This window comes from Labrus bergylta, chromosome 5 (assembly GCF_963930695.1).
Source record: "Labrus bergylta chromosome 5, fLabBer1.1, whole genome shotgun sequence".
Classification (NCBI taxonomy): domain Eukaryota; kingdom Metazoa; phylum Chordata; class Actinopteri; order Labriformes; family Labridae; genus Labrus; species Labrus bergylta.
In genome coordinates, this window is record NC_089199.1 from 31,981,941 (window position 1) to 32,005,216 (window position 23,276).

The window sequence follows — 23,276 nt, forward strand, 5'->3', positions numbered from 1 at the left end:
GCAGTGAGTACAGTATGTTATTCTTCTTTTCTCTAGTCCCTCAATTAAACAACTTTTATACACGAGGGGAGGAGTCAGCCGGCCGTCCTGGCGATGTAAACAAAGTGAAGGTAGGACTCTGAAAACTCTGAAAACATCACAGACAGTGGGACTCGGGTGTTACACCCATTGTAGACAGTCATGACTCACAGAGTTATTTTCAGAGGATATACTTGTTTTCTACATTTAAGTGTGAAAAATCACAAATAAAGACTTTAAGATTTGAAAACCGTCTAGTGTGTGGCCAGCCTTAGAAAGCAATCATCATATTTCTCCCGAGTTAACCCTTCACAAGACACACACACTGAAGAATATGAACATTTTAGCTGTAATCAACCTCTTCATTATAAATCGTTTTTTCGTTGTGCATTATTTCAGATCCTGATTTTACAGTTTAATGTTGAGAAAGAAACAGAGATGTCTTTGTGCTTCTGCAGCGCTCCTGGTGTTGGCAAGGCGCCATTGCAACAACATCCATCACGTCTTTCTCTCTCTCTCTCTCTCTCTCTCTCTCTCTCTCTCTCTCTCTCTCTCTTCTCTCCGTCCCTCCCTCTTTCTCCTCCTCAATGATACCCGCGCAGACCGACCAACCTGCATCCCCACTCTCTTGTAGCCAGGCTCCCCCAGCTGTTCCGCTCTACCTTAATGAGCCTGCGCACTGGGCGAGTGCTGGAAACCAATAGCGCGTCTGCACTGGCGAACCGGGAGAGAGTGAGCGACACCGTAAACAACACAGTGTAGAGAAGGAGAGACGGGTCGACGGGATGAAGCAGGAACACTCGGACTGTCTTCTCCGGTAAACAAGCGGAGCAGGAGCCTGGAAATCACTGGCGGAAAGCGGCGGAGGAGTGGGGGGGATTTCGGGGACACAGCCATGGCGACGGGAGGAGTAGGAGGAGGAGGCGTGAAGCGGCGGAGGAAAGCGGGGCTCCCGGGATTCTGCTGGAAAACCTGCTACTTTCCCATTTTGTTCTGGGTCGTTTCTGTGTGCGGGGAGGAGAACACGCTGATTGTGGAGGTAGGCGGAGAGAGACGCGTTTCAATGGGCGCACAATGTAGACGCACCCCTACACCCAAAAACACAAACATGGTCGTTGTGAGGAGGGAGGAAAAGTCAGGGCCATGTACGTGTGTTTAGTTCATCACTGCCCTTTCGTTTGCCCTCTTATTCTCAGACATGTGTACTGATTCGGCTCTGTCTTTAACGCGCAGGTTGGAGCGGAGTGGCGCGCTCCTGGAGATGTTTTTATATTTCCATCAGCCTGTGTGTTTTTTTTTCCCTTCCTCCTGCCGCGAAAGTGATACCTAGCGTGGAGGAGGAGGGACAGGGACATAAAAGATTTACGAGTTAGTGAGCTGAATTAATTACAGCAGACGAACAAGAGAGCAGCGCTGGATGCGCTCGGCTGAGTCGTCCTCGCTCTGCTCTTTTGTTTCCAGCCGGCCTATCAGTGAATATTTCTAATTACAAACAAAGGTGGCTAAATATCTCATCGGGTGCATTGTCTCTGTACGGTCAAGGGCCTCACAGCTCTGCTGAAAGAGACTGTTGAGCCCACCAGATAATGTTCCCTCCGCTGGTTTTCTTTTTTTTAAGCGGTGGAGGGAGTCAGTCCAAGATGGTGAGGTGCTGCATGTGTCAAACACCCTCATTAGAAGCGGCTCCAGCAGAAGCTTGAATGATTTACAGGATGTTAATTGCACTGGTTGATGGGGTTTTAATCCCATGTCTCTTGTGCGCAATAAAACCCGCACACAATAGGCAGTGAGGGTTAAAAACGCACCGATGTGCACATGCAAATGGTTCTGTGTGTGTGCTCCATCCTCCTTGACTGGAGGAGTCTCTGTATTGAGCTCCCGTCCCACGTTGTCAGTAAATAGCCATCAGCATGCACGGAGCATTACAGTGAACCTGAATGAGAGAGCTGCTTTCATGTGTGCTGAACAAAGCCCCCCCTCCGCTCCCTTCGCTGGCTCCAAATATAGCATCCCTCCCTCCATAATTTATGGAAATGGCAGCGAGTTGGAGGAGAGAAGAAGAAAAGAGGTGCAGACTGATGTTTTTCTGTTTTTTTTTTTAAGTTGTCCTGCACATGGCAGCCAGTGAGGGCAGATGTTTGAGGGATGTTCTTTGTTGGATATGAGGGGGAAATAAAATGTGACCCTGTGACTGTGTGACCCCCTTTGTTGGTAATTGTGGTCATTTACTGTATTATGAAGAACTCACTGTATTCTCTGAGCCCCGGGAGACACCATGAGCCGTGTTTTTTTATTAAGTGATGTTTGTGCTGCTTGTGACACTTTCATTCAGACAAAGGGAGCGCCTGTGGCTGTGTGGAGCGTGGCTGCTAACAGCCGGGGAATGTCACGCTGCTGTACAAAGGATGAGATGTTTGCGCTGAGCCTTGTTCGTGTTGTTGTTTTTTTTCCCTGAGAAAATCATAATCCTTCCTAAAGCTATTGTTGGTACATGTCATGTTAATGTGGCTGCACACACAACATGTACAGTGCAGTTGTCTATTCCCGTCCTCCTTCATCATTTAGTCACCATGTGGCTCCAAAGTGAAAAGGTTTTGAAGACACTAATGGAGTCCAAAATAATCGCTGACTTTCTCTGATTACCTTCCTTGTTAATCTCTCAGTCGGAAATTTTCTAGGAACAAATGGAGAGTGAGGGCGCTGGTGGTTAGTGTGCGTACCCCATGTTGTGGTGCTCCCAGGTTCAAATCCTATGAATGTCATTCCCTACTCTCTCGAACATAAAGGCCCCAAAAGCACGCCCCCCCCCACAAAAAATATCCCCAATGAGACTTCTTGAAATATATCTTTAATCTGACCATCGGTGCCGAAGCCGAAAACATTTAACTAAAAAAATAATCATGATAATGATTTAGACGCTTATGTTGACTAGAAAATGAATCATTGTAGTGATGAATCCTCTGCTTTGTGCTGGACTGCCTTTGTTTGCATGCTGGGGAACAAAGAAACGTACACATCGATGTACCTTACATGTATCTCCCTCTGTGCAAAGACAGAACCTGAGGCTGGGTGTCATTTCAGCAAGCATTTGTTTTCATCAGTTCAGCTTCAAAGTGGAATCCAAAACACATTCTTCAATTAAAAACAGCATTAAAAAGTTTTTATCTCTGTATAAAACCATCAAAGCCTGACTTCCATCTCTTCAAAACAAATGACATCGTGTGATGTTTCAAACAAAAGCTGTACCTGTGAAGTCGTTCAACGCGCTCCCAGCCTTTCCTTTGTGTCTGCGGTGCAGCCGCGCGGTGTTTGTAAGATTTAGATCTCTAAATCAGGGTCCTGTTTTCCTGGATTAAATACTCAAAGCGTTGTGAGGATGGTGAAAACACATCAGATGGGATTGTGGGCTCCTGCTGTCGATCTTAATTGACAATGAATGATAAATCATAAAAAGCGTCATCTTGTGTTTTTTAGTTGCTTTCTAAGGTTTGGGGAACGGCTCGTCTGCAGCCGCTTTAAAGGTTCACACTCTTTGTTCCTCGGGGATGCCTCTGATCGGGGCGGCATGTGATGCATGGTTCACATTATTCCTCTGTATATTGAAACTCTCTGCTGATACTGTGTCACACTCCGAGGTGGAGGTCGTGTGGTGACCTCGGTTGCAGAGGTCAAAGTGTGCTAAGTTTATTCAAACTGTTTGATACTTCAATACTACCTGTTTTTAAACGATGCAGTCTCTGTTATTATAATGATCGATAGAAGCTTTAAAAATACTAAATCTGTTTCATAAGGTGTAAAGGAGACACATGCTCTCTCCTGCACACTTTGAACTGCACATATATGTCGGCAACATTTCAGCATCGAAATATCCTTTTGAAAACTCAAAATGTGCACAACACAACGTGGCTCAGAAGTCAAGGGGTTTTTTTTTCTCTCTCTAAAAAGGGAAAAAGAAAACCATTTTGACCACAGGTGCTAAAGGATGCAGATTTTGGGGGCGCTGGTAGCAGAGCTTCAAGTACTCCGGCACCATGCTGGATCTCCGGCATGAGGGGAAAAAATGACACAGTTAAATAAATGAACGTGTGATACACTGGATGAGGATCGCATCAATACAGTTCACCTAACGATGTTCTGCGAGGACGCAGCTCTCGTTCTCAACCTAACAACGTTACTAGCCAATCAGAAACAGAGTAGGGCGGGGTTTGGCAACAATGGAACTGTGAGAGAGAAAGAGAGGAAAAGGAGAGATGTCCGCTGTTAGGTCTGAAAGGCTAAACTTTTTCCGTTCTGATTGTTTTTGTGCAGCACGGATCACCTGAAGACAATCGGTGCGCTCCAGACGTCAGCGCTTAGTGCGCCTGCAGCAAGAAAAAAACATACTAAAACAAAATTATTAAGAAAATGCTCCAATTGGGGCCAAAAATGTGATCAGAATGCAGAAGAGAATTGTTTGGTGCTTACACTTTTCTCTCTCTTAAAAAGAGACACAGCAAAGAAGTTACTTTTAATGGCGTAAACCAAGAAGGCTAGTTGTTCCTGTTTTGAGAATTCATTTCAAGACCGGAGGTTGCTGCTTGGTCATTCCCACACTTTCTCTCTTTCTCTCGCCCCGATTTCTGACTCTGTTCTGTTTCGCGCTTTTGAGCCTCATGTTAGACACAATAACTTCCTCGACTTTTCATTTGTCGGAGTGAATCGTGAGCTTTTGCCTTTGAATGTGTCCCAACAAATTAGTTTGTTTGGAGCATCCTGCACCCTCATCAGTTTTACGTCGGCACTCAAGTCTAGCTTGTTCATAACACGGGACTAAACGCCATGAAAATACTTCCTGTGACAAAATCCTGCATGAAGATTGAAGTTCTTTTTTGCATGTAAGATCCATCAGCGTTTAGCTTCAAAGCTGCAAATCCTCTCCTTTCTTTACCTTTAGGCTCATCTTACACACCTGCCATTTCTCCACAAATAGTGTATTCTTACATGTTAGCATGTAGCATTAGCGACATCGGCTCAGCATCAGGCGCTGCACATCACAGGAATTGTGTCAGCTGTACATCAGAGACCCGTTCAGCCATGGAACACTCTTCAGTCTTCTTCCTCACCTCACCTTCAGGGTGTAGCAGCAGCAGCGACACAGAAACACTCCGGGTTTTATTTTCTCAGCACATAATCGCAGAGGAGCGACTCGGCGCGCTGAAACACAGATGCTCGGTGAGCAGACGCAGCGGAGGGAGAAGGAGGCGTCGAGCTCTCTTTGTCTGACTCACTGCTTCATGCTCCTTTTGTCTGTTTACACAACAGGTCAGATTTCTGCGGTCACAACCTACTACTCTGTTGTGTAATGAATATTTTTTGGCTGGCAGGTATCGCCTGCTGCTCTGTGGGATGGAAGCTGTTGTTGTTTTGTCGAGTCGCTTTGTGTGCTGATGACATGCAGACTGTGATGGTGGAACGCTGCTGTTGAATAATCAATTGATGAGTTGGTAATCACACTCGGAGTGGTGTCTGTACTTACCGCTTTCCCCGTTCAGGGTCAGAGGGGGGCTGGAGCCGATCTCAGCTGTCATTGGGCGAGAGGCGGGGTTACACGCTGGACTGTTCTCCAGCCAATCACAGAGCTGACATCTAGAGACAGACAACCAGCCACACTCACATTCACACCTACGGACAATTTAGAGTCAGCAGTTAACCTAACGAGCATGTGTTTGGACTGTGGGAGGAAGACGGAGAACCAGGAGAGAACCCACACATGCACGAGGAGAACATGCAGACTCCACACAGAGAGACTCCTGTCAGACCGGGATTCAAACCTCCTCGCTGTGCGGCGTCAGCGCTAACCACTGCTCCAGCGTGCAGCCCCATGATTCATGATTTTTACAACATTATTTTTATGTTCTTAAATCTTTTGGACAGTTGTGTTATGCGAGATATGATTTCGGTATTAAGTACACTCTGATAATCCCGTGAGGGGAAATTCATTTTTTTACTCTCTACTATTTATGCAACACACACACAGAGGCTGAAATACACACACACCCTGTTTGTGCATGTGCAGGAGCGATGTTAGAGATGTGAGTTTTACACCTTCAAGTAAGACGAGACCTGAAAAGGTGCATGCACCTGCAGCCGGTATGATGATGGTGATGATGTTGAGGTAAAAGAAGGAACGCTTGTCAGAGCTTCTAAAGATGTTGTTATGATGAATATAAATGATGTAATGATTCAGAAACAGACAAAGATTCAGATCACCATGACGATGACGACGTGTGCAGCCAGAGAAGTTGGATGTTTTAAGAAGATAAAAGTGTTTCCAAACCTCTCCGGGCTTCTTTCTGTGTGTTTTTTTCCCTCCTCAGTCTCAGGAGGAAGAGGAGAGGAGCTGAGGGAGAGAGGCTGCTCCCTGGGGTGTTGTAAACACAACATTACACCCGAGATGTGGGCTAAATGAGCCTGCAATGCTGCACTTAGCGGAGCCGCGTGTACACTGTGTGGGCGGGTGTGAATTCAACACTGTTACTAGTAGTCTTAATCTTTGTGTTTATTTGCCGTACTTAAAGTGAAGCGCTCGTGTATGGCGCCCATGCTTAATATTCATGTGTACTTTTCTGCGATGGCCGCCCGCTGTGCTCGGAACATTTCTGTTTGTTGATGGACAGGCTGATTGTCTTCCAGCCCTTCCTCTCTCCCGCTCTTTGTTCATCTGTCTCGTCTCCGTCTCAAGATTTTCTCACTTCCCTCCTCTCTCTCCCCGCCTTTGTCTTTCTCGCCCGCCAACGCACACACTTAACCGCACACTGGCTGCGCGATGCAGCTGTAAATAAGAGGACTTGTCATTGTGTGCTTGATGAGGGTATTGTATAGCAGCCAGCCAGCCAGGGACAAACTGCATCAAACGAGCGGTTTGAAGGAGCGCAGAGGAGCAGGGATGTGACTCAGCTGAACTCGATAAACCCAATTAAAATGTTACGACATGAAATGCTTCACTCTGGTTCGGCTGCGGCATCTCTGCACAACAAGTCTGGATGTAAACATCGCTACGACTTTAGTGCAAAAGTGACCAGATGCTCCGCCCTTTTCTGCGGCCGCTCCTAGTGCATAGATACGGCGACGTTAAAGTCACCGGCGCTCATTTCAAACAGTATGATATTTACCTCGTTTTTGCACGAGAGCTGCACTTTGTTCTCGCTCTCTACTCGTTGAAAAAAGACGTTGGTGCTCAGAAACACGAACAAACCGCTAGATGGAGTCAGGGCCTTAGTTTCCAAAACAATCAGGATGGACTAAAGTATTGAAGGGGACATACTCTGAAAAATCCACTTTCACAGTTTTCTTGAACATATATCTGGGTAACCTGAGAGTCTACTGACCCACAACATGTGAAATAAACCCATCCAGTCCTTTGTTTGTGGTCTGCATAAGTCTTACAACACAGAGCAAAATGCTCTGTTTCAAATGTGCTCTCCTTGTGATGTCACAGTGGGATTCTGATTTTAAAAAAAAAATCCCCTCCCCTCCCCTGGTATCTCCACCCATAGACTCCACCCCCAGATTAGAGCAAAGCTTTTGCGCAGGTCCGCCATTTTTATTCTGACTACAGAAGAGTGATGTCTACGGGGAAAACTCGGGGGGGGGTCATTGCATTTAAAGAGACACACACACCAAAACGGAGCGTTCTGAGAGAGTTATCGACGTAATTAAGCAGAAGCCTCCAGTGGGAATAAAACTTATCAGAACATTTCTCCAGAGGTCGGAGCAGGCCGTGCATGAAGGAGGACGGCAGTGGTTGTGAGGACGACACAGTCCTTGTTATTATTTTGGTTGAGAGCCCCCTGGTGGTGGAGTTTATATACTGTGCGTTTAAGCTTCTCTGCACGGCTCTGCACGAGTTTTGATCGTCACAAGTCACAACTGAAGGGTCAGGAATTTCTCAGTTTGTAAAAATCCTCATGTTTCAGTAAAGTTAGTAAAGGTAATGTCATTCACCTTTAAAGTGTGATAAACATGAACGTCCGCTACTTTTGCATTGTTTTTTACGTCTTGTCTTACCTCGGGAGACACCCCCCCCCCCCCCCCCGTCTGACAGATATTCTCCTGCTGTGAGGTGCATGTGTGAACATCCATGTCAGGAGAATCCTCACAGCATTCCTTCTGAAATGATCTAGATATTTTCAGGTGTGCAGATGTGAGGGATGCAGGTGTAAAACATCCAGACGTTTATTGGTGCATGAGTGTGTTTGTAAATCACTTGTTTTTCTTTTTCATGGTTGATGTTTGCTTTAATGTGAGGTTTCCTGCTGAGCTCTTTCTTCGTATAAATGTATCTGCATGGTTTTTTCGGATCATCTTCATTTGCATAAAGCCCTGCAAAGAGAGTAAAAAGGGTGAGACGATGAAAGAGGGCGAGTTGTGTAATACTGCAGCAGAAGACGGGACGTCAGGCAGCGAAGGTAGAGAGAGTGGAGATACTTTTAGCATGAAGATGGAGAGAGAGAGAGAGAAGGAGAGGAGTTAAAGAGAGAGCGAGACTAAAATGTAAATGGAACAAGAAATATTGACGTGCACAGAAAAGCAGACTGTAAGAAGGCAGGGGAAGAGATTAAGTTCAAACCAAAGAAAAAGAAGGAACAAGTGGAGCGCAGAGGGAGATGTGACTGTCCACACTCAGGAGGTTTCCAGAAAAGAAGAGTTGTTATAACTCTGCCCTCGTTTCTTTGAAGAAGTCCTTTTGTCTCTGAAATGTCAGTCACACCTTCAACACAGCGCAGCGGGATTGAATCAAAGTTTAATTTCTGTGCTCATTTTCTTTTGAACATTTTTACATTTAAAGGAGTGATATGTAACTCTGACACCTAGCGTTTAAAAGGGGTACTGCAGCCCAAATTAAATATATAACAGAGTTGTCATCGGCTCGAGCTGCAATCACCTGTGTCCTGCATTGCTGTGTTAGCATGCTAATGTTAGCGCTCGTAGCTTCACATTGAACATAAACTGACACAGAATGAGCGTGATCTAAAAACTCTTACTAACATCCAAATAATCAGTGAGTATGTTCTTCTTCTTCTCTCTAGTTCTTGACTAAAACAGCTTTTATACACAAGGGGAGGAGCCGGCCGTCCCGTCCATGTAAACACGGCTCTGACAACAACACAGCCAGCGGGACTCGAGCTTCTCCCTCATTGTAGACAGTCAGGACTCAGAGACACATTTACACATCAGGATATACTTGATTTCTGATTTATTTATGTGGAACATGTCGCACATTCTTCCTTTCATGTCAGAAACACTGTGTTCATGAGTCCACCAGGCTAAATTACGTTTTTTGAGCAACATTTAGATGACCATGCACGGCACCTCTAAGTTAAAGATATGAAAACACAGCTTCCTGCAGCATTCCCGCTGCACTTCCAGCTGCAGGTTGCAGCTCTCGATAGAGAAATCCAGCAGTGCAGTGAAGCCTCATGACATGAGAAGCTGAGCAGGATGGAAATGTAAGTGCAGTTCTAATTAAATATGGATATCAGAGATGGGTTCTTTCAGTGGGAGAAAAAGCATCTCGCTCCTCTCTGAGCTCCCCGGGTGCGCTGCAGGACACGGAGCGCGGTTTACATTCGACGACTGTGGTCACACAGGGAGAGGAAACAATTTCACACAGAGATGTAAATTTAATTATATAATGTGCCTGCAGCTTGTACAGATTATTACAGCGCAGCGCCGTAATGTTCATCACTGATCATACATTAAGTGAATGTTTTTAAGAATCCCTAATGAAGACGTTTATATTCATTATAGCAGCATGGTGTGGAGGCTTTTTGGATACTCTGTAGACGGTCGAGGTGAGGACTTAAAAAGAGGAATTAAAGGCAAGCCAGGAAGTAATAAAGCAGGAACAAACGTCTCTGACTGAGATTTGAGTGAAGCTTCTGAAGTGGAAGAAACATGACGGGTTAATGATTGAATATTCTGATCAGAGTGTCGGAGTGATGATGACAAAACTCTGAATAACAGAAGAAGAATGACAGGTGTCTGAAGATCTGCAATAACAGAACAAAAGATCAGACCTCCTCTTCCTCTCCTCTTCCTCTCCATCCACCAGACCTCCTCTTCCTCTCCATCCATCCATCAGACCTCCTCTTCCTCTACATCCATCCATCAGACCTCCTCTTCCTCTCCATCCACCAGACCTCCTCTTCCTCTCCTCTTCCTCTCCATCCACCAGACCTCCTCTTCCTCTCCATCCACCAGACCTCCTCTTCCTCTCCTCTTCCTCTCCATCCACCAGACCTCCTCTTCCTCTCCATCCACCAGACCTCCTCTTCCTCTCCTCTTCCTCTCCATCCACCAGACCTCCTCTTCCTCTCCATCCATCCATCAGACCTCCTCTTCCTCTACATCCATCCATCAGACCTCCTCTTCCTCTCCATCCATCCATCAGACCTCCTCTTCCTCTACATCCACCCATCAGGCCTCCTCTTCCTCTCCATCCACCCATCAGACCTCCTCTTCCTCTCCATCCACCCATCAGACCTCCTCTTCCTCTACATCCACCCATCAGACCTCCTCTTCCTCTCCATCCATCAGACCTCCTCTTCCTCTACATCCATCCATCAGGCCTCCTCTTCCTCTACATCCACCCATCAGACCTCCTCTTCCTCTCCATCCACCCATCAGACCTCCTCTTCCTCTACATCCACCCATCAGGCCTCCTCTTCCTCTCCTCTTCCTCTCCATCCACCCATCAGACCTCCTCTTCCTCTCCTCTTCCTCTCCATCCATCCATCAGACCTCCTCTTCCTCTCCATCCATCCATCGATCTGTTGATAAATCTGTTCAGCTGTAACTGAGTCTTCGTTGCTTCCTGAACACTTTTACCTTTAAAGTGATTCTGTGATGATCGAGTCGTTTTCAGTCGTCTCGCTTCCTGGCTAACTTCACCTTTCGTACACAAGGTGCGTTTTGTGTGCTGATGTGCTGTTGAAATCCAGTGACATAGTATGACGAGTGTGAAGGTCCACGTCATGTTTGGGGCAGTCAATCACACAGTTATGTTGAATAACACCGTCATCCTTTATAATGAACATTTATCAGTGTTAACAAACATGCACTTTTTCTCCTCTCTGTATTTTTCTTTATGTTTGATTCTCCCGTCAGCTTCATCCCAACACATCTACATTTTAAGAGGACTCTCATAGTGTGTGTGTGTGTGTGTGTGTGTGTGTGTGTGTGTGTGTGTGTCTGTCTGTCTGTCTGTCTGTCTGTCTGTCTGTCTGTCTGTCTGTCTGTCTGTGTGAGTACTGGTGCGTGTAAGAGTGAGGGGGTCATTGGCCTTGCATCATCTATGTCCTGGCAGTCATTGATTGGTGTGTCTTCCAGCATGCAGCCAGGGACAGCGTGTGTGTGTGTGTGTGTGTGTGTGTGTGTGTGTGTGTGTGTGCGTGCGTGTGAGATATGTGTAGTGTTATATGACACCACAGACATGAGGTCATAGCTCTGAGACCATCAGTCCCACCTGAGCGTTCTTCAAAACGGTTTCATGTTACATAACCCTTCTCTCTGCCTTGTTGTGTGTGTGTGTGTGTGTGTGTGTGTGTGTGTGTGTGTGTGTGTGTGTGTGTGTGTTGCCATTTTTAAGATTAGTAGGGCTCTATGGAATCTTTTTATATATTTTAAGCTTAAGTCCGTCTGATTCTTAAATCCAACTTTAAACTATCCAACGATATTCCTTCCCTCCCAGCTGTTCATATTTTTATTTTCTAATTCAAGAATTCCTGCCGTGTGTGTGTGTGTGTGTGTGTGTGTGTGTGTGTGTGTGTGTGTGTGTGTGTGTGTGTGTGTGTGTGTGTGTGTGTGTGTGTGTGTGTGTGTGTGTGTGTGTGTGTGTGTGTGTGTGTCATCTTCTTTAATGAAATATGAAGCTTTATATGTGATGTTTTGATCCAGCAGATGTCGCCCTTGAGCACCAGCATGAAACCAAAACAACTCCCGCTGCATTGTTGTGTTAGCATGCTAATGCTAGCGATCTTTATTATGCTGGTATCTTCACACTGCATGTAAATTTACCTGAAATGAGCGTGATCTAGAAACACAGTTAAGCAGTGAGTACAGTATGTTATTCTTCTTTTCTCTAGTCCCTCAATTAAACAACTTTTATACACGAGGGGAGGAGTCAGCCGGCCGTCTGGGCGATGTAAACAAAGTGAAGATAGGACTCTGAAAACTCTGAAAACATCACAGACAGTGGGACTCGGGTGTTACACCCATTGTAGACAGTCATGACTCACAGAGTTATTTTCAGAGGAGATACTTGATTTATATTTAAGTGTGAAAAATCACATATTAAGCCTTTAAGGTGTTACATAGACCAGCTCGTCCTGCCGCTTAAATACCCTTCAATACAAGTGTCTGACACCAGTCCATCATCCTTCTTACATTCACTTCTCCACCTTTACCCTCATCCATCATCCCTCCATCCTGACCCTCATCCATTCATCATTCGACCCTTATCTTCATCCCACATTGCTCGATCCTTTTCTCTCAACCCTTAACTTCATTCCTTAATTTTTCTACCCTTACCTTCATCTCACATCCCTCGACCCTATAACCTTCATCCCTTCATCTATCGACTCTTAATCTTCAGATCATCCGCCCTCGCTCATCATATCGATCTCCACCATGTATCCTAATGATAAGCTGGTGTAGATCAATGTCTTTGTATAAAAAAGAGCGTTTGAGCGGTTGACACTCTTTTTAACCCTCGTGTCAAACTCTTAACTGAAGTGTCATCGGGATAGAGGGCTGTTAGATTCTGCGTCTGTAAAGTTTGACATTTTAAAGACAGAGGATCTTTACCCGACAGCAACAATCTGCTATCTGACGCCGCTTTTATCCAAAGTGCCTCGCAGCAGCATGACTGCATACATCTGAAGCTCGGATGGCCCCCCGTGGGAGTGAACTTTGACCCCGACTGTGTTAGAGCTTTATTACTACAGCTCACAGTCAGCACTCCTACAGTCCCCGCTCACATTCTGCTTTCAGTCTCTCTCATATATACGAACACGTCCTCCGCTCAGATCTCAGGGAGCCCCGCTGAACAATGTGTGGAACTGGATAATAATTCAGAATGATTCAGAGTGTGTTTTAAAAGCTGTGTCCTTCAAATTCAATTCAGTTTAAAACCTCATAGCGGGGTCAAAGGTCAGATAAACGAGCTGACAATACAGAGAATGAAGTATATACAGGAGGACAACATGTTTAAAGATAAAGTCTTAAAGTGCAACTGTGGCAACTACCAAAGTGTCCAGAGCTCAGTTTTGTTGTGTCCAGTAGCCACATCCGATGCTTTATAAAAAACATTTCCGGGGGGGACGAACGCTGCAGGGCTGCAAGGCGAGGGCTGCAAGGCGAGGGCTGCAAGGCGAGGGCTGCTCTCCAGTGCTGGGAGAAGAGCGCCTATGTAAGAGGTTTCCCCGGCTAACAAAGAGGCTTGAAGACGTCTCGGAAAATTCTTCATATTTTTCATATCGGGGAACTATTGCGTGATTTGCAAAAAAAAGATATTTAGCGCCCCCTGCAGACGGATCCTGATTTCAGGGGGTGCTGCAGATGCACCCTCAGCAGCGCTACTTCCCGCATCCCTGAATATGGCGTCAAAAAACGACCGTGTCAGTGAACACAACACCAGAACATGGACAGCCAGGAAGCAAGCTGAACAAAAAAGGCTCACTTTAAAGAAATAATGCTGCATTCAAGGGGTGTCAGACACATCGGAAAAAACAGTTTCCGAGTTGTAAAATGCACATGAACACCTGCTCAAGTCGGAACAACAACTCGGAAACTCGGAAAAGTATTAGTTGCCCGACTTCCCGACTCGACATCAGAATCGTCGTCACATGGGGGGCAAAATATGTTTTGTTAATGTTAACAATTTTTTTTTTAATTCACGTATTGCACATCAACCTTTTGCTCAAATATAACTTGTAACAGTGACATTTCACAGATCTTCTTCTTCGTGGCGTCAACGCTGTTTTTTGATGTTGTGATTCCGACTTTCCGAACTGAAATCACTTGAACACACTGAAGTTGGAAGAACGACTTCCAAACTCGAAAACTTGGACCACTCGAGCAGCACCTGAATGCAGCATAACAGCCGACTGGGAGAAAAGTTAAATTGATGAAATAATTGATTGTATAGTTGTGGCCTTAAAATCAGCTTGAAGCAGTTTTTATAAAAAAACAAAAAAAACAATGAAATTTAAATCCATGTGTTTAACATATTTATGTAATTATCAAAGTCAGCATCAATAAAGCGATGTACACAGAAGTCGGAGGTAAAGCTCTGCACTTCCTCCTGCTGCTCCGAGCGAGATGCCAGAAAGCCAGACATCAAACCGGCGGCGGAGCTTTTACAATCTCGTCAGATTCCCCCCCGAGCCGCCCCGCTCAGATTCCTCTGACGGATGAGAAACAATCACAGTCGGCGCCGTGCGAGCAGAGAGAGCGTGTGAGAGAAAGATTTTGTGAAACATTTGTGACAAATGCCTCCCTGACGGCGAGGAGCTGTTGCTGTTTGGATGCAGACTGAGAGCGGTACATAGAAGATGGGTGTGTGTGTGTGTGTGTGTGTGTGTGTGTGTGTGTGTGTGTTAGCTCCAGTGATGAAACAAACAACATAAAAAAAGGTTTGTAGAGTGGTTACATTAAGGTGATGAAAGGAATCCAGTTATAGTGAAAGGTTGGAGTTTTTTTTGTGAAAAACATTAAGTTTTGGGGGGGGGGGCGCTGATGGCCTAGTGGTTATGTTGCGCGGCCCATGTATGGAGTCTAGACTCCTTATCCCGTGGGTTTGAATCTGGGCTCAACCCTTTGCTGCATGTCGTCACCCACTCTCTCCTCCCAAAGTCTCCTGATACATTTGAGTATTCATCCTTTTAACCGTGCTGTGAGCTACGGTAGTGTTGCAGTACATGAAATCGGTTTTGGTCTCAAGACCAATTTTTGAAAGTCTCGGCCTCGTCTCAGAATCGAAAGCATTTTGACTCAGTCTTATCTCGGTCTCAGACTGGGCGGACTCTGGATTTTAAATCAAGACCGGTTGAGTTCACCACTGTTAGGCTTCTTTCTCACGTCTGTGATTAGAAGGAAATCTCCTCTTTCTAAAAGAACAAATAACTTCAATTAATTCATAATTAGATTTTTTCCCCCTGGTTACGACCACAACCTTCCCGGTGTTACGCTCTAAGTGAGTGACAGGCCCCCTCCACACAAGATGATGACTTTTCAGTGATATTTATGGTCTTGGTCTTGTGTCGGTCTCACCCTGCGACCCCCTCTGCACTCTGGTCTCGGTTAGTGAGGTCTTGACTCCAACACTATCGTGAGCGTCTAAACAAAACCAGCTAAACCAGATAAACTTTTAATTTATCAACATTTTCGACTTGCTGGACAGGACGCCTTTAACAAACACAATTTCCCAGAAGCCCCGAGACCACTTTGGGTTGTGTGCGACTTCTTGACAGGGGGATGACAGCCCTAGTTTTAATTTTTGGAAAACAGTTTTCTCAGGATGTAGAAGATGAGACCAATTATAAGAGGTTAACTTGTTGTTGTATGATCACTTTGTTTTGGGCCCTGTGTCCACCTAGCGTCTTTTTTAATCGTTTTCAATGAGTAGAGAGCGTTCGCAGCAGAAGGCGGCCGAGTGGAGAAGAAGCGCAGCACCCAGCTTTTTTTATCCCGCCTTTTTTTCTTTTCTCAGCACACAAAAGCTTCATGCAAGAGTTTTCCCTTTTGATATCCGTTTTTCACCTCCTGACTTCTCTACATGAACGGGCAGAAGAACCCCGGGTTTATTCCAGGTGATCCATTAGATCATATCAGAGATTGTCTCGGTGAAGAAATGAAGGGAATAAAACTTGGCGCCAAACAAACAGAATCTCTGTCTTCACTCGGCGTCCTCGGCTGACGAGGGAATCTCTTCCTGACAAAACGACGCTGACTGCTTTTCATTTTCAGCACAAATATGAAAACCCAGAGCAGCAGACAGTCGCTCTCGGGGAGCTACATCGAGCAGTGATTTCATTCATTAATCACTCGCTGTTCTGCACCGCCGACTCTGTTGACTTTTGATTTCTTCGGTGGGTTTTCATTATCGTACGGAGACGTTTGCAGGAAAGGAGAGAAGTGAGGCTGCCGGGGAGGTGAGCACACAGTCCAGAGTGATTCGGTCTTTAAAAATGAAGCCAATGTGAAAGTGCAAAATCCTGCAGAAATTAACATGTTTACAGCCTGGTACAAAAAAACTAATAGGTCTGATTAGTTATTGTTGGTTATTTTTTTTATCCGATTACGCACCCAAAAGTTACAGTGTTTGAAGGCCTTTATTCTTGGGTCCCTCTCCCACCTGAACCCTGGGTTTACCTTTCTCATCAGCTGCTTGTGTAAACCTGATATAAAACTTGTGTTGTTAAAAATACCCCAAACTAATGTGTCACAATAAAAATATGCTTGGTATCTTTATGCAAAATGAAGAATTGTTTTTGTCGCCAGCACTCTTCCACAAAGCACACCTGAGAGCATTTTTTTAGTAAAGAAGGCAAAAGCTCGGGCGGTTGAAAGGAGACGGCGCTCGCGCCTGACGATGTCTCTAAAAATAAAAGTGGGGACAAAAGTGATGACGTGTGCCTGAAGAAGGAAGAGGAGTGCAGGCACAAAATAGAAGATGCAGGAGAGCTCGACATTACTCATGAGCAACAAATTAAGAGAGCGCTCGCTTCCCCTCCAGGTGCTGCTTATTTTGGACCTGACATTGACGTACTGCGCCGCGCGGCTGAAGTTAAGACTTATTCACTTAGGGACACCCGGGGGAGTTTGATTGTGTGCACTGGGTCCATGACGTCAGACTTCACAGTGTGAAGCCACTCAGACAAACAAGCTCATTAAAGACGTCACCATCGCTCTGCCACTTCGTGATTGACATTTGTCACTATTTTGTGACATGCAGGGAGATAATCAGCCCCACTTATCCGGCCTCACACTCACAGTTTGGACAGGAGGGAGCGCTTGGTGGCTCTGCACCCGATGCACTCCAGCTGAGAGGGCAGTAAATAGTTTAGCAGGGGGGAGATGAGGTCTATTTTTATCCCCGGCAGACGGAGGAGACGCACTAGCAGGCTGACGCACAGGTTGAGGCATCAGAGAACAGACAGCCAAACAGGCTCAGAGACGGACAGCGAGAGAGACGGAGACGCGGCCAATCAGGAGGACGGGCGGGCAGGTGGGACGTAGATGCAAACAGACAGCTTGGCCCAGAGACGTCCAGGGTGAAAAACAAGGCTGTGGCTTCAAACCTCTGAGCTGCTGTTTCACCCCATGAGGAAAAAATCAAAACTCACTGCACATTTTGACTCTGCTCGCCCTTTTCTCTTATTTTCTTGGAGATGAAAATATTTCAAATACATATTTTAAGAGCCAAAAAAACATATTTACAGTAAACTTTAGCATTGTGGTGTTGTGGGTTGTGCTGGTCTGAGTCAGTAGTTGTCCCTTGCAGCTGTTAAACCTCCATAGAGGAGAAGTGAGTGAAGTTTTCTGCTCTGGTTGCTCTTCAGCCGGTGAGAGAGAATTTTTATTTCTGGTTTCAAAAATGAGTGTATCTGATTGGTGCCTTGACTTCCTTCAGCTTCCCATCAGCTGCTGAAATTGAATGTTTGAGTTATTGGTTTAATGGTCGGCCCTGTCGACGTCCTGAACATGTAATGTGGTCGTTTGGTCCTAAATATCTCGTCCTCTGAGGAAAGTGTGAAGAGGCTGTAAGTCTCTGCAGTGCCTCTCCTGGTGTGTGTGTGTGTGTGTGTGTGTGTGTGTGTGTGTGTGTGTGTGTGTGTGTGCGTGCGTGCGTGCGTGCGTGCGTGCGTGCGTGCGTGTGTGTGTGTCATAGGTGCACACAAATATCATGCACTTAGACACCTGCAAATATCCGACAGCAACACACTGAGGTCCGCGGAGACCGAGTGAAAAATGAGGTTGCTTGCGTTCACACATGCAGCTCTTTCATGCAAACATCAGGACTTTTTCAGGTTTTGCAAGTTTGAAAGCCCTACGATAAAGATATAGCCCGCTATCAGATTTTTTTCTCTCCCAAATATCGATACCGGTAAAAATCCCACATCGGTCGGGCCCTAGGTTATGTATTTGCAGCGTGTTTGTTGTTGTTGCATTGTGTTCTTTTATATTTGCATAGTTTCTGAATTCGCTGAACGTTTTTTCTTATTTAAATAGTTTGGGCAGTTGCAGGTCGGTTACCCTCGTTGGCCACCGAAACAGAAACATTGGAAACAAAAAAAAAGAAAATGTTAGAGCCGGTGGATTGAATGATTTTTAAAGACTCTTTAGTCTGTTAACTTATTGTGTAAAATGAAAATCAAACAATGAGTAACCCTTTCTTAATAAAATCCCTGCCCCTGTTTGGATTGCCTCGTGTGCAGTTCATTGTGATAAATTAAACTGAGCAATCATCGTTTTTTGTCTTTATTAAATCGGGCTCTCGTATCCTGACAGTCGCAGTGAATGAGCTTTATTGGTTTTTGCCGGGAGCGGTTTTCTTGATGTCTTTTTATCGGCGTCTGAACAGAGCAGATACAATAACAGGAGTCAGATGGATTGTGAGAGAACAGTGGCGTCTTATCACCAACACAACATTTTTTAATTGGATTGTGAGCGCTCGGTTTCTGTTCAGCTCGTGGACCATGTGGCGCGCGCTGTGTTCACATTTACTCTGAGGATTAAAAGCAGATTAGGATCACAATCTGAATCAGTTAGCTAAACACACAACTTAGACACAAACGCTGCCGTAACTGGCCTTGAATATTTTCTTCTTTTTTACTACTGCCGATTGACAAAAATGTTTGAATACCTTTTATTTAAAGAGGACAAATTATCCCCCTCCTCCACCTTTTCAAACAGTCCCCCTGTGGTCTAAATGAAACATCTGTGCTGTGCTTTGGTCAACATATAACATGAATCAAGCACCAGAGGAGGTTTGTGACCCTGTATAAACCAGCTCTCTCAGAACGCTCCGTTTTGGTGTGTGTGTCTCTTTAAATGTGATGACCCCCCCCCCCCCGAGTTTTCCCCATAGAGATCACTCCTTCACTAGTGAGAACAATTATGGCGGACCTGCGCAAATGTTTTGTTCTAGTCTGGGGGTGGAGTCCATGGGTGGAGATACCAGGGGAGGGGAGGGGATTTTTTAAAACTAGAATCCCACTGTGACATCACAGGGAGAGCAAATTTGAAACAGAGCATTTTTTTCTGTGTTGTAAGACTTATGCAGACCACAACTGGATGGGTGTATTTCACATTTTGTGGGTCTGTAGACACTCTGGTTACCCAAATATATGTTTGAGAACACCGAAGAAGTGGATTTTTCAGAATATGCCCCCTTTAATATTTTCTTTGACAGCTGAGACTGAAATAAAAAAAAGATGCGAGTTAGGGATTACTTAAGACAGTCTCTGATTGTCCAAAATTAATCAACACCCTGCAAACAAACTCAATCAATCTGCATGACAGTGAGAATGTTTGTTTATAGCTTCAACGCCTAAATAGACGTCGTTCGGTTTCTGTCTTGGGGAAACGACGACGGACTGATTCTCTGGTTCTGCCGTGATAGTGAAGCACACGTTCATATTGTAGCTGAGTGCAGGTTTCTGGGCTCGGACTGGCTGGGAGAGGCTGGCACACACTTTGAAATATTAATGACCTACTGTAGAGAAGGACTCAGCCTCCCCCTCGTTATCTCTCCCTGCCCTCGCTCCCCTCCCCCGTTCCTCTCTCCTTCCTCTCCCTTCTTTTATCTTCTTCTTTTCGTCCCCTCTTCTCTTAAAAATTACCTCCCTCTCTTTCCTTCCCCCGTCTCCATTTTTCCTCTCTCTCTCTCTTTCTCTCCTCTCTGTGTCTCTCAGGAGAGCTGAGAGCTTGTGTAATGTCATATTAAAGAGACAGGCGCGCAAGCAAAGTGAAAAATACAACGTAATAAGAGTCATCCGTGGAAACTTGTGGCTTCCGCATCGATTTTGGATCGTGTGAATCTAATTTTCTGTGAAAGTTTTCGTCTAAAAAGCTCTTCTTTCATCCTTTTCATGTCTTTGTCTGGGCTTCTCCTCAGACAGGTTCGATAAATCCCTCTGTGTCCTCTCTCCTTTTTCCCAGCCATTTGTCCGTTTCCATCTCCACCCTTCAGTCCTTCCTTTTGTTCTGCTCTGCCACATCAGAGGAGCTCTCGACTAAATAAAGACACATAAAGGCAGATGCTTTTCTTTTTTTATGTGCACACACTTACTCCAAATTGCTGGTGTCTGTTAAATAATAACTGTTTGTAGACGTGGAAGTGGCCATTTTGGGGTTTTTTGGTAGCCAGATATGAAGGCTTGACTTTTAATCACACGACAGTCATGTCTGCTTCTAAGTTTAACATTCTTTATCGTCTGTTTTAGTCCAGAAGTCACCAAATCAACATGTTGATGTAAGGAAAGATATTAAGAATTAAGAGTGGACTTTTCTGAGATAATAAATTAACTGAGTAGGCGACTCATCTTAGACTTAAATACAGACGGACAAGCAAGAGAGTCGCCCCCTGCTGGCCTCAGAAAGAATAAAAGTGTAAGGCTATTCTTCATTGGCTACATCTACTCTACTTCTAAGGCTTTTATACATGCAGAAAACGCCTCAAAAAGCAGAATGTGTTCACTCAGACTTCACCCGGAGTTTCTCCTCCAGCCTCCTCATATTTATTCTGCAGAAAGTCAGAGTGAGCTGATGTGAGAACGCAGCAGGATATAATCAGGAGAATTCACCTGGAGCCAGTGGGAGGGGGGTGGTGACGCCCCTCATTATCTTTGAGACAAATCAGTATCAATTACCAGCGACCACTTGCTTCACAAAAAGTGTTATCAATGTATGTAGCGCTTGTTTATGTAGAATGAAAAGAAACCTCAGGTCGAGGAAACAGGTGATGATTAATCTAACCTCCTCTTCTGTGTTTCTGCTCTCTCTCTCTCTCTCTCTCTCTCTCTCTCTCTCTCTCTCTCTCTCTCTCTCTCTCTCTCTCTCTTAGACATGGCTGAAGAACTACGGCTACCTGCTGCCCCACGACGTCCGCACGTCAGACCTGCGGCAGGAGAAAGCCATGCAGTCCGCTGTGGCCGCCATGCAGCGCTTCTACGGCATTCCCGTGACGGGAATACTGGACGAGACTACTATAGAGTGAGTTTATGATCCTTTCAGTAGGGCTCTATGAAATCTGTTTACATTTGTTCCAGATTCAGTTTGTTTTTTTGTCACTATATTCAAATCTTTCCATTAACATTTTTGTAAATTCTGGTTTTTGGATGTAACTGGGGATGAGGCGATGCATCAGCTAAACATCTGTATCGGCCCTGTTGACAGAAATCGGCACATCGGCGAATATTGAGGCATGAACCGATGTCAGTGCCGATTTTTATCTGTTGTGACAAACTTTGACTTGTGTTCATATCAAGCATGAGAGAACATGTTGCATTATGGGAGTCATACACTTAAAGAAGTCATGAACAAACATTGGTATGGGAATTGGCAATCCCCTAAATTTTTATTCAGAACATGGCTATCGACATCATCGGGATTTTCCCAATTGATCTCTAGTTTGTAACCACTTTTCATCACCTGAACGGAGTCGACTCTTGATTCTTGTGAACGCTCCACCTTGTTACCAATGAATCACCAGATGCAGACACAGCTTTTCCATTTGTTCCAGCAGAAAATCTGATTCCACACAAACGGCCACAAAGTGTTCAACATCCTCACATTCTGCTTCTGCCGACATGTTGGCACGAGGGAGAGTTTGCTGAAGTCATGAGCTGCCTCTCTCTCTGTTTTTGATTGTAGGTGATCATCACACAGATTTTTGCTGGTCCAGTCAATCATATACTGACTAAACCTATAAAGAAGTTGCTCTACTGATTCATAGACGTCGCTCGTGTATTGTTCTGCTCTAAACTTAGCGCTTGGTGTCAAATTTCTTAATTTTTTTGATGACTCTGGTGTCTCAGATTGCCTCTTCGTCGTTGTCTGTTTGTTTGGGAGCATCATCCCTGTCCGAGGTGAAAACGGGTCAAACACAGACAGGGATGACGGGAGCTGCAGAGTCCAACATCATCCTACCTACACGTAAAAGTGAGGTGATGGGTGTTGGACTCCCAGCAGAATGTGTGATTGTTTGATAAGCTCAAATACTCCCTTTAGGGAGGGAACAACAATCATTTCATATAAGCAAAACCAGGAACAGGCATTGGATTGCATTCTTTACAAGCTTTGCATTGTGAATACGATGAGAGTCAACATCATCTTTAACTCAGTTTGATCTGTTGGCCAGAATTGTTACAGTTTACAAGACCAGATTACATTTCACATAATTACTCTTTGATCAGTCAAAACTGACACCTTTCTATTGCAAACATTTGCATTTTTCCTCACAGTAGAAAAGAGCATCATCAGCATTGAGTTATACTTCAGGCCACCTGACAGGTGAATGCTTCTGTCTGTTCGGTCTTCATTAACTCCACAGAGTAGTGCTCCTCTGAATACAGCTCAATAGTTTCTGATTGTGATGAGGCTGTGGTGTACAAACATACTCGATATTCAATGGGGCGGCTGTGGCTCAGTTGGTAGAGTGGGTCGGCTTGGGGGTTCGATCCCCAGCTCCTGTAGCCACATGTCCGATGTGTCCTTGGGCAAGACACTTAACCCTGACTTGCTCCCGCTGCCCCGTGGTCGCTCTACACAGCGGCCTCTACCATCAGTGTGTGAATGTGTGACCTGCGGTGTAAAAGTGCTTTGAGTAGTCAGAAGCTGAACACAGTGAGACTAAACCAAGATATCACTGCTGCTTCCCCCGAAAATCAAAACATAATCAGACTAAGTACGACTGAAAACTCTCTTTCCAAATATAAATGTTGACATTGATATAAGGAGACAAGCTAAACAAAGGTCAGAGTCCTCTGATAAGTCAGGTTTCACACAGCACTGGGGCCTCGTAGTGACACAGTGATGATAGTGACATTTCAATGTGTCATGTTGTTTTCAGGTGGATGAGGAGACCTCGCTGTGGCGTTCCAGATCATCCTCACACCAGCCGCCGTCAGAGGAATAAACGCTACGCACTGACGGGACAGAAGTGGAGGGATAAAAAGATCTCCTACAGGTATCTATCTTTCTGTCCGTCTACT

The 23,276-nt window shown here is 45.1% G+C and overlaps 1 protein-coding gene across 1 annotated transcript in view; it reads left to right on the forward strand.

Annotated features, from left to right (window-relative positions):
• Positions 1-621: 621 nt before the first annotated feature.
• mmp24 (matrix metallopeptidase 24) overlaps positions 622-23,276 on the forward strand; it is a 69,539-nt gene continuing 46,884 nt past the window's right edge. Inside the window, exons 1-3 of the mRNA XM_020653063.3 lie at positions 622-1,057; positions 21,128-21,276; positions 23,135-23,251. Of these exons, the coding sequence (XP_020508719.1) occupies positions 914-1,057; positions 21,128-21,276; positions 23,135-23,251 (410 nt within the window). The 5' untranslated portion in view covers positions 622-913. The remainder of the gene's footprint in view (positions 1,058-21,127; positions 21,277-23,134; positions 23,252-23,276) is intronic.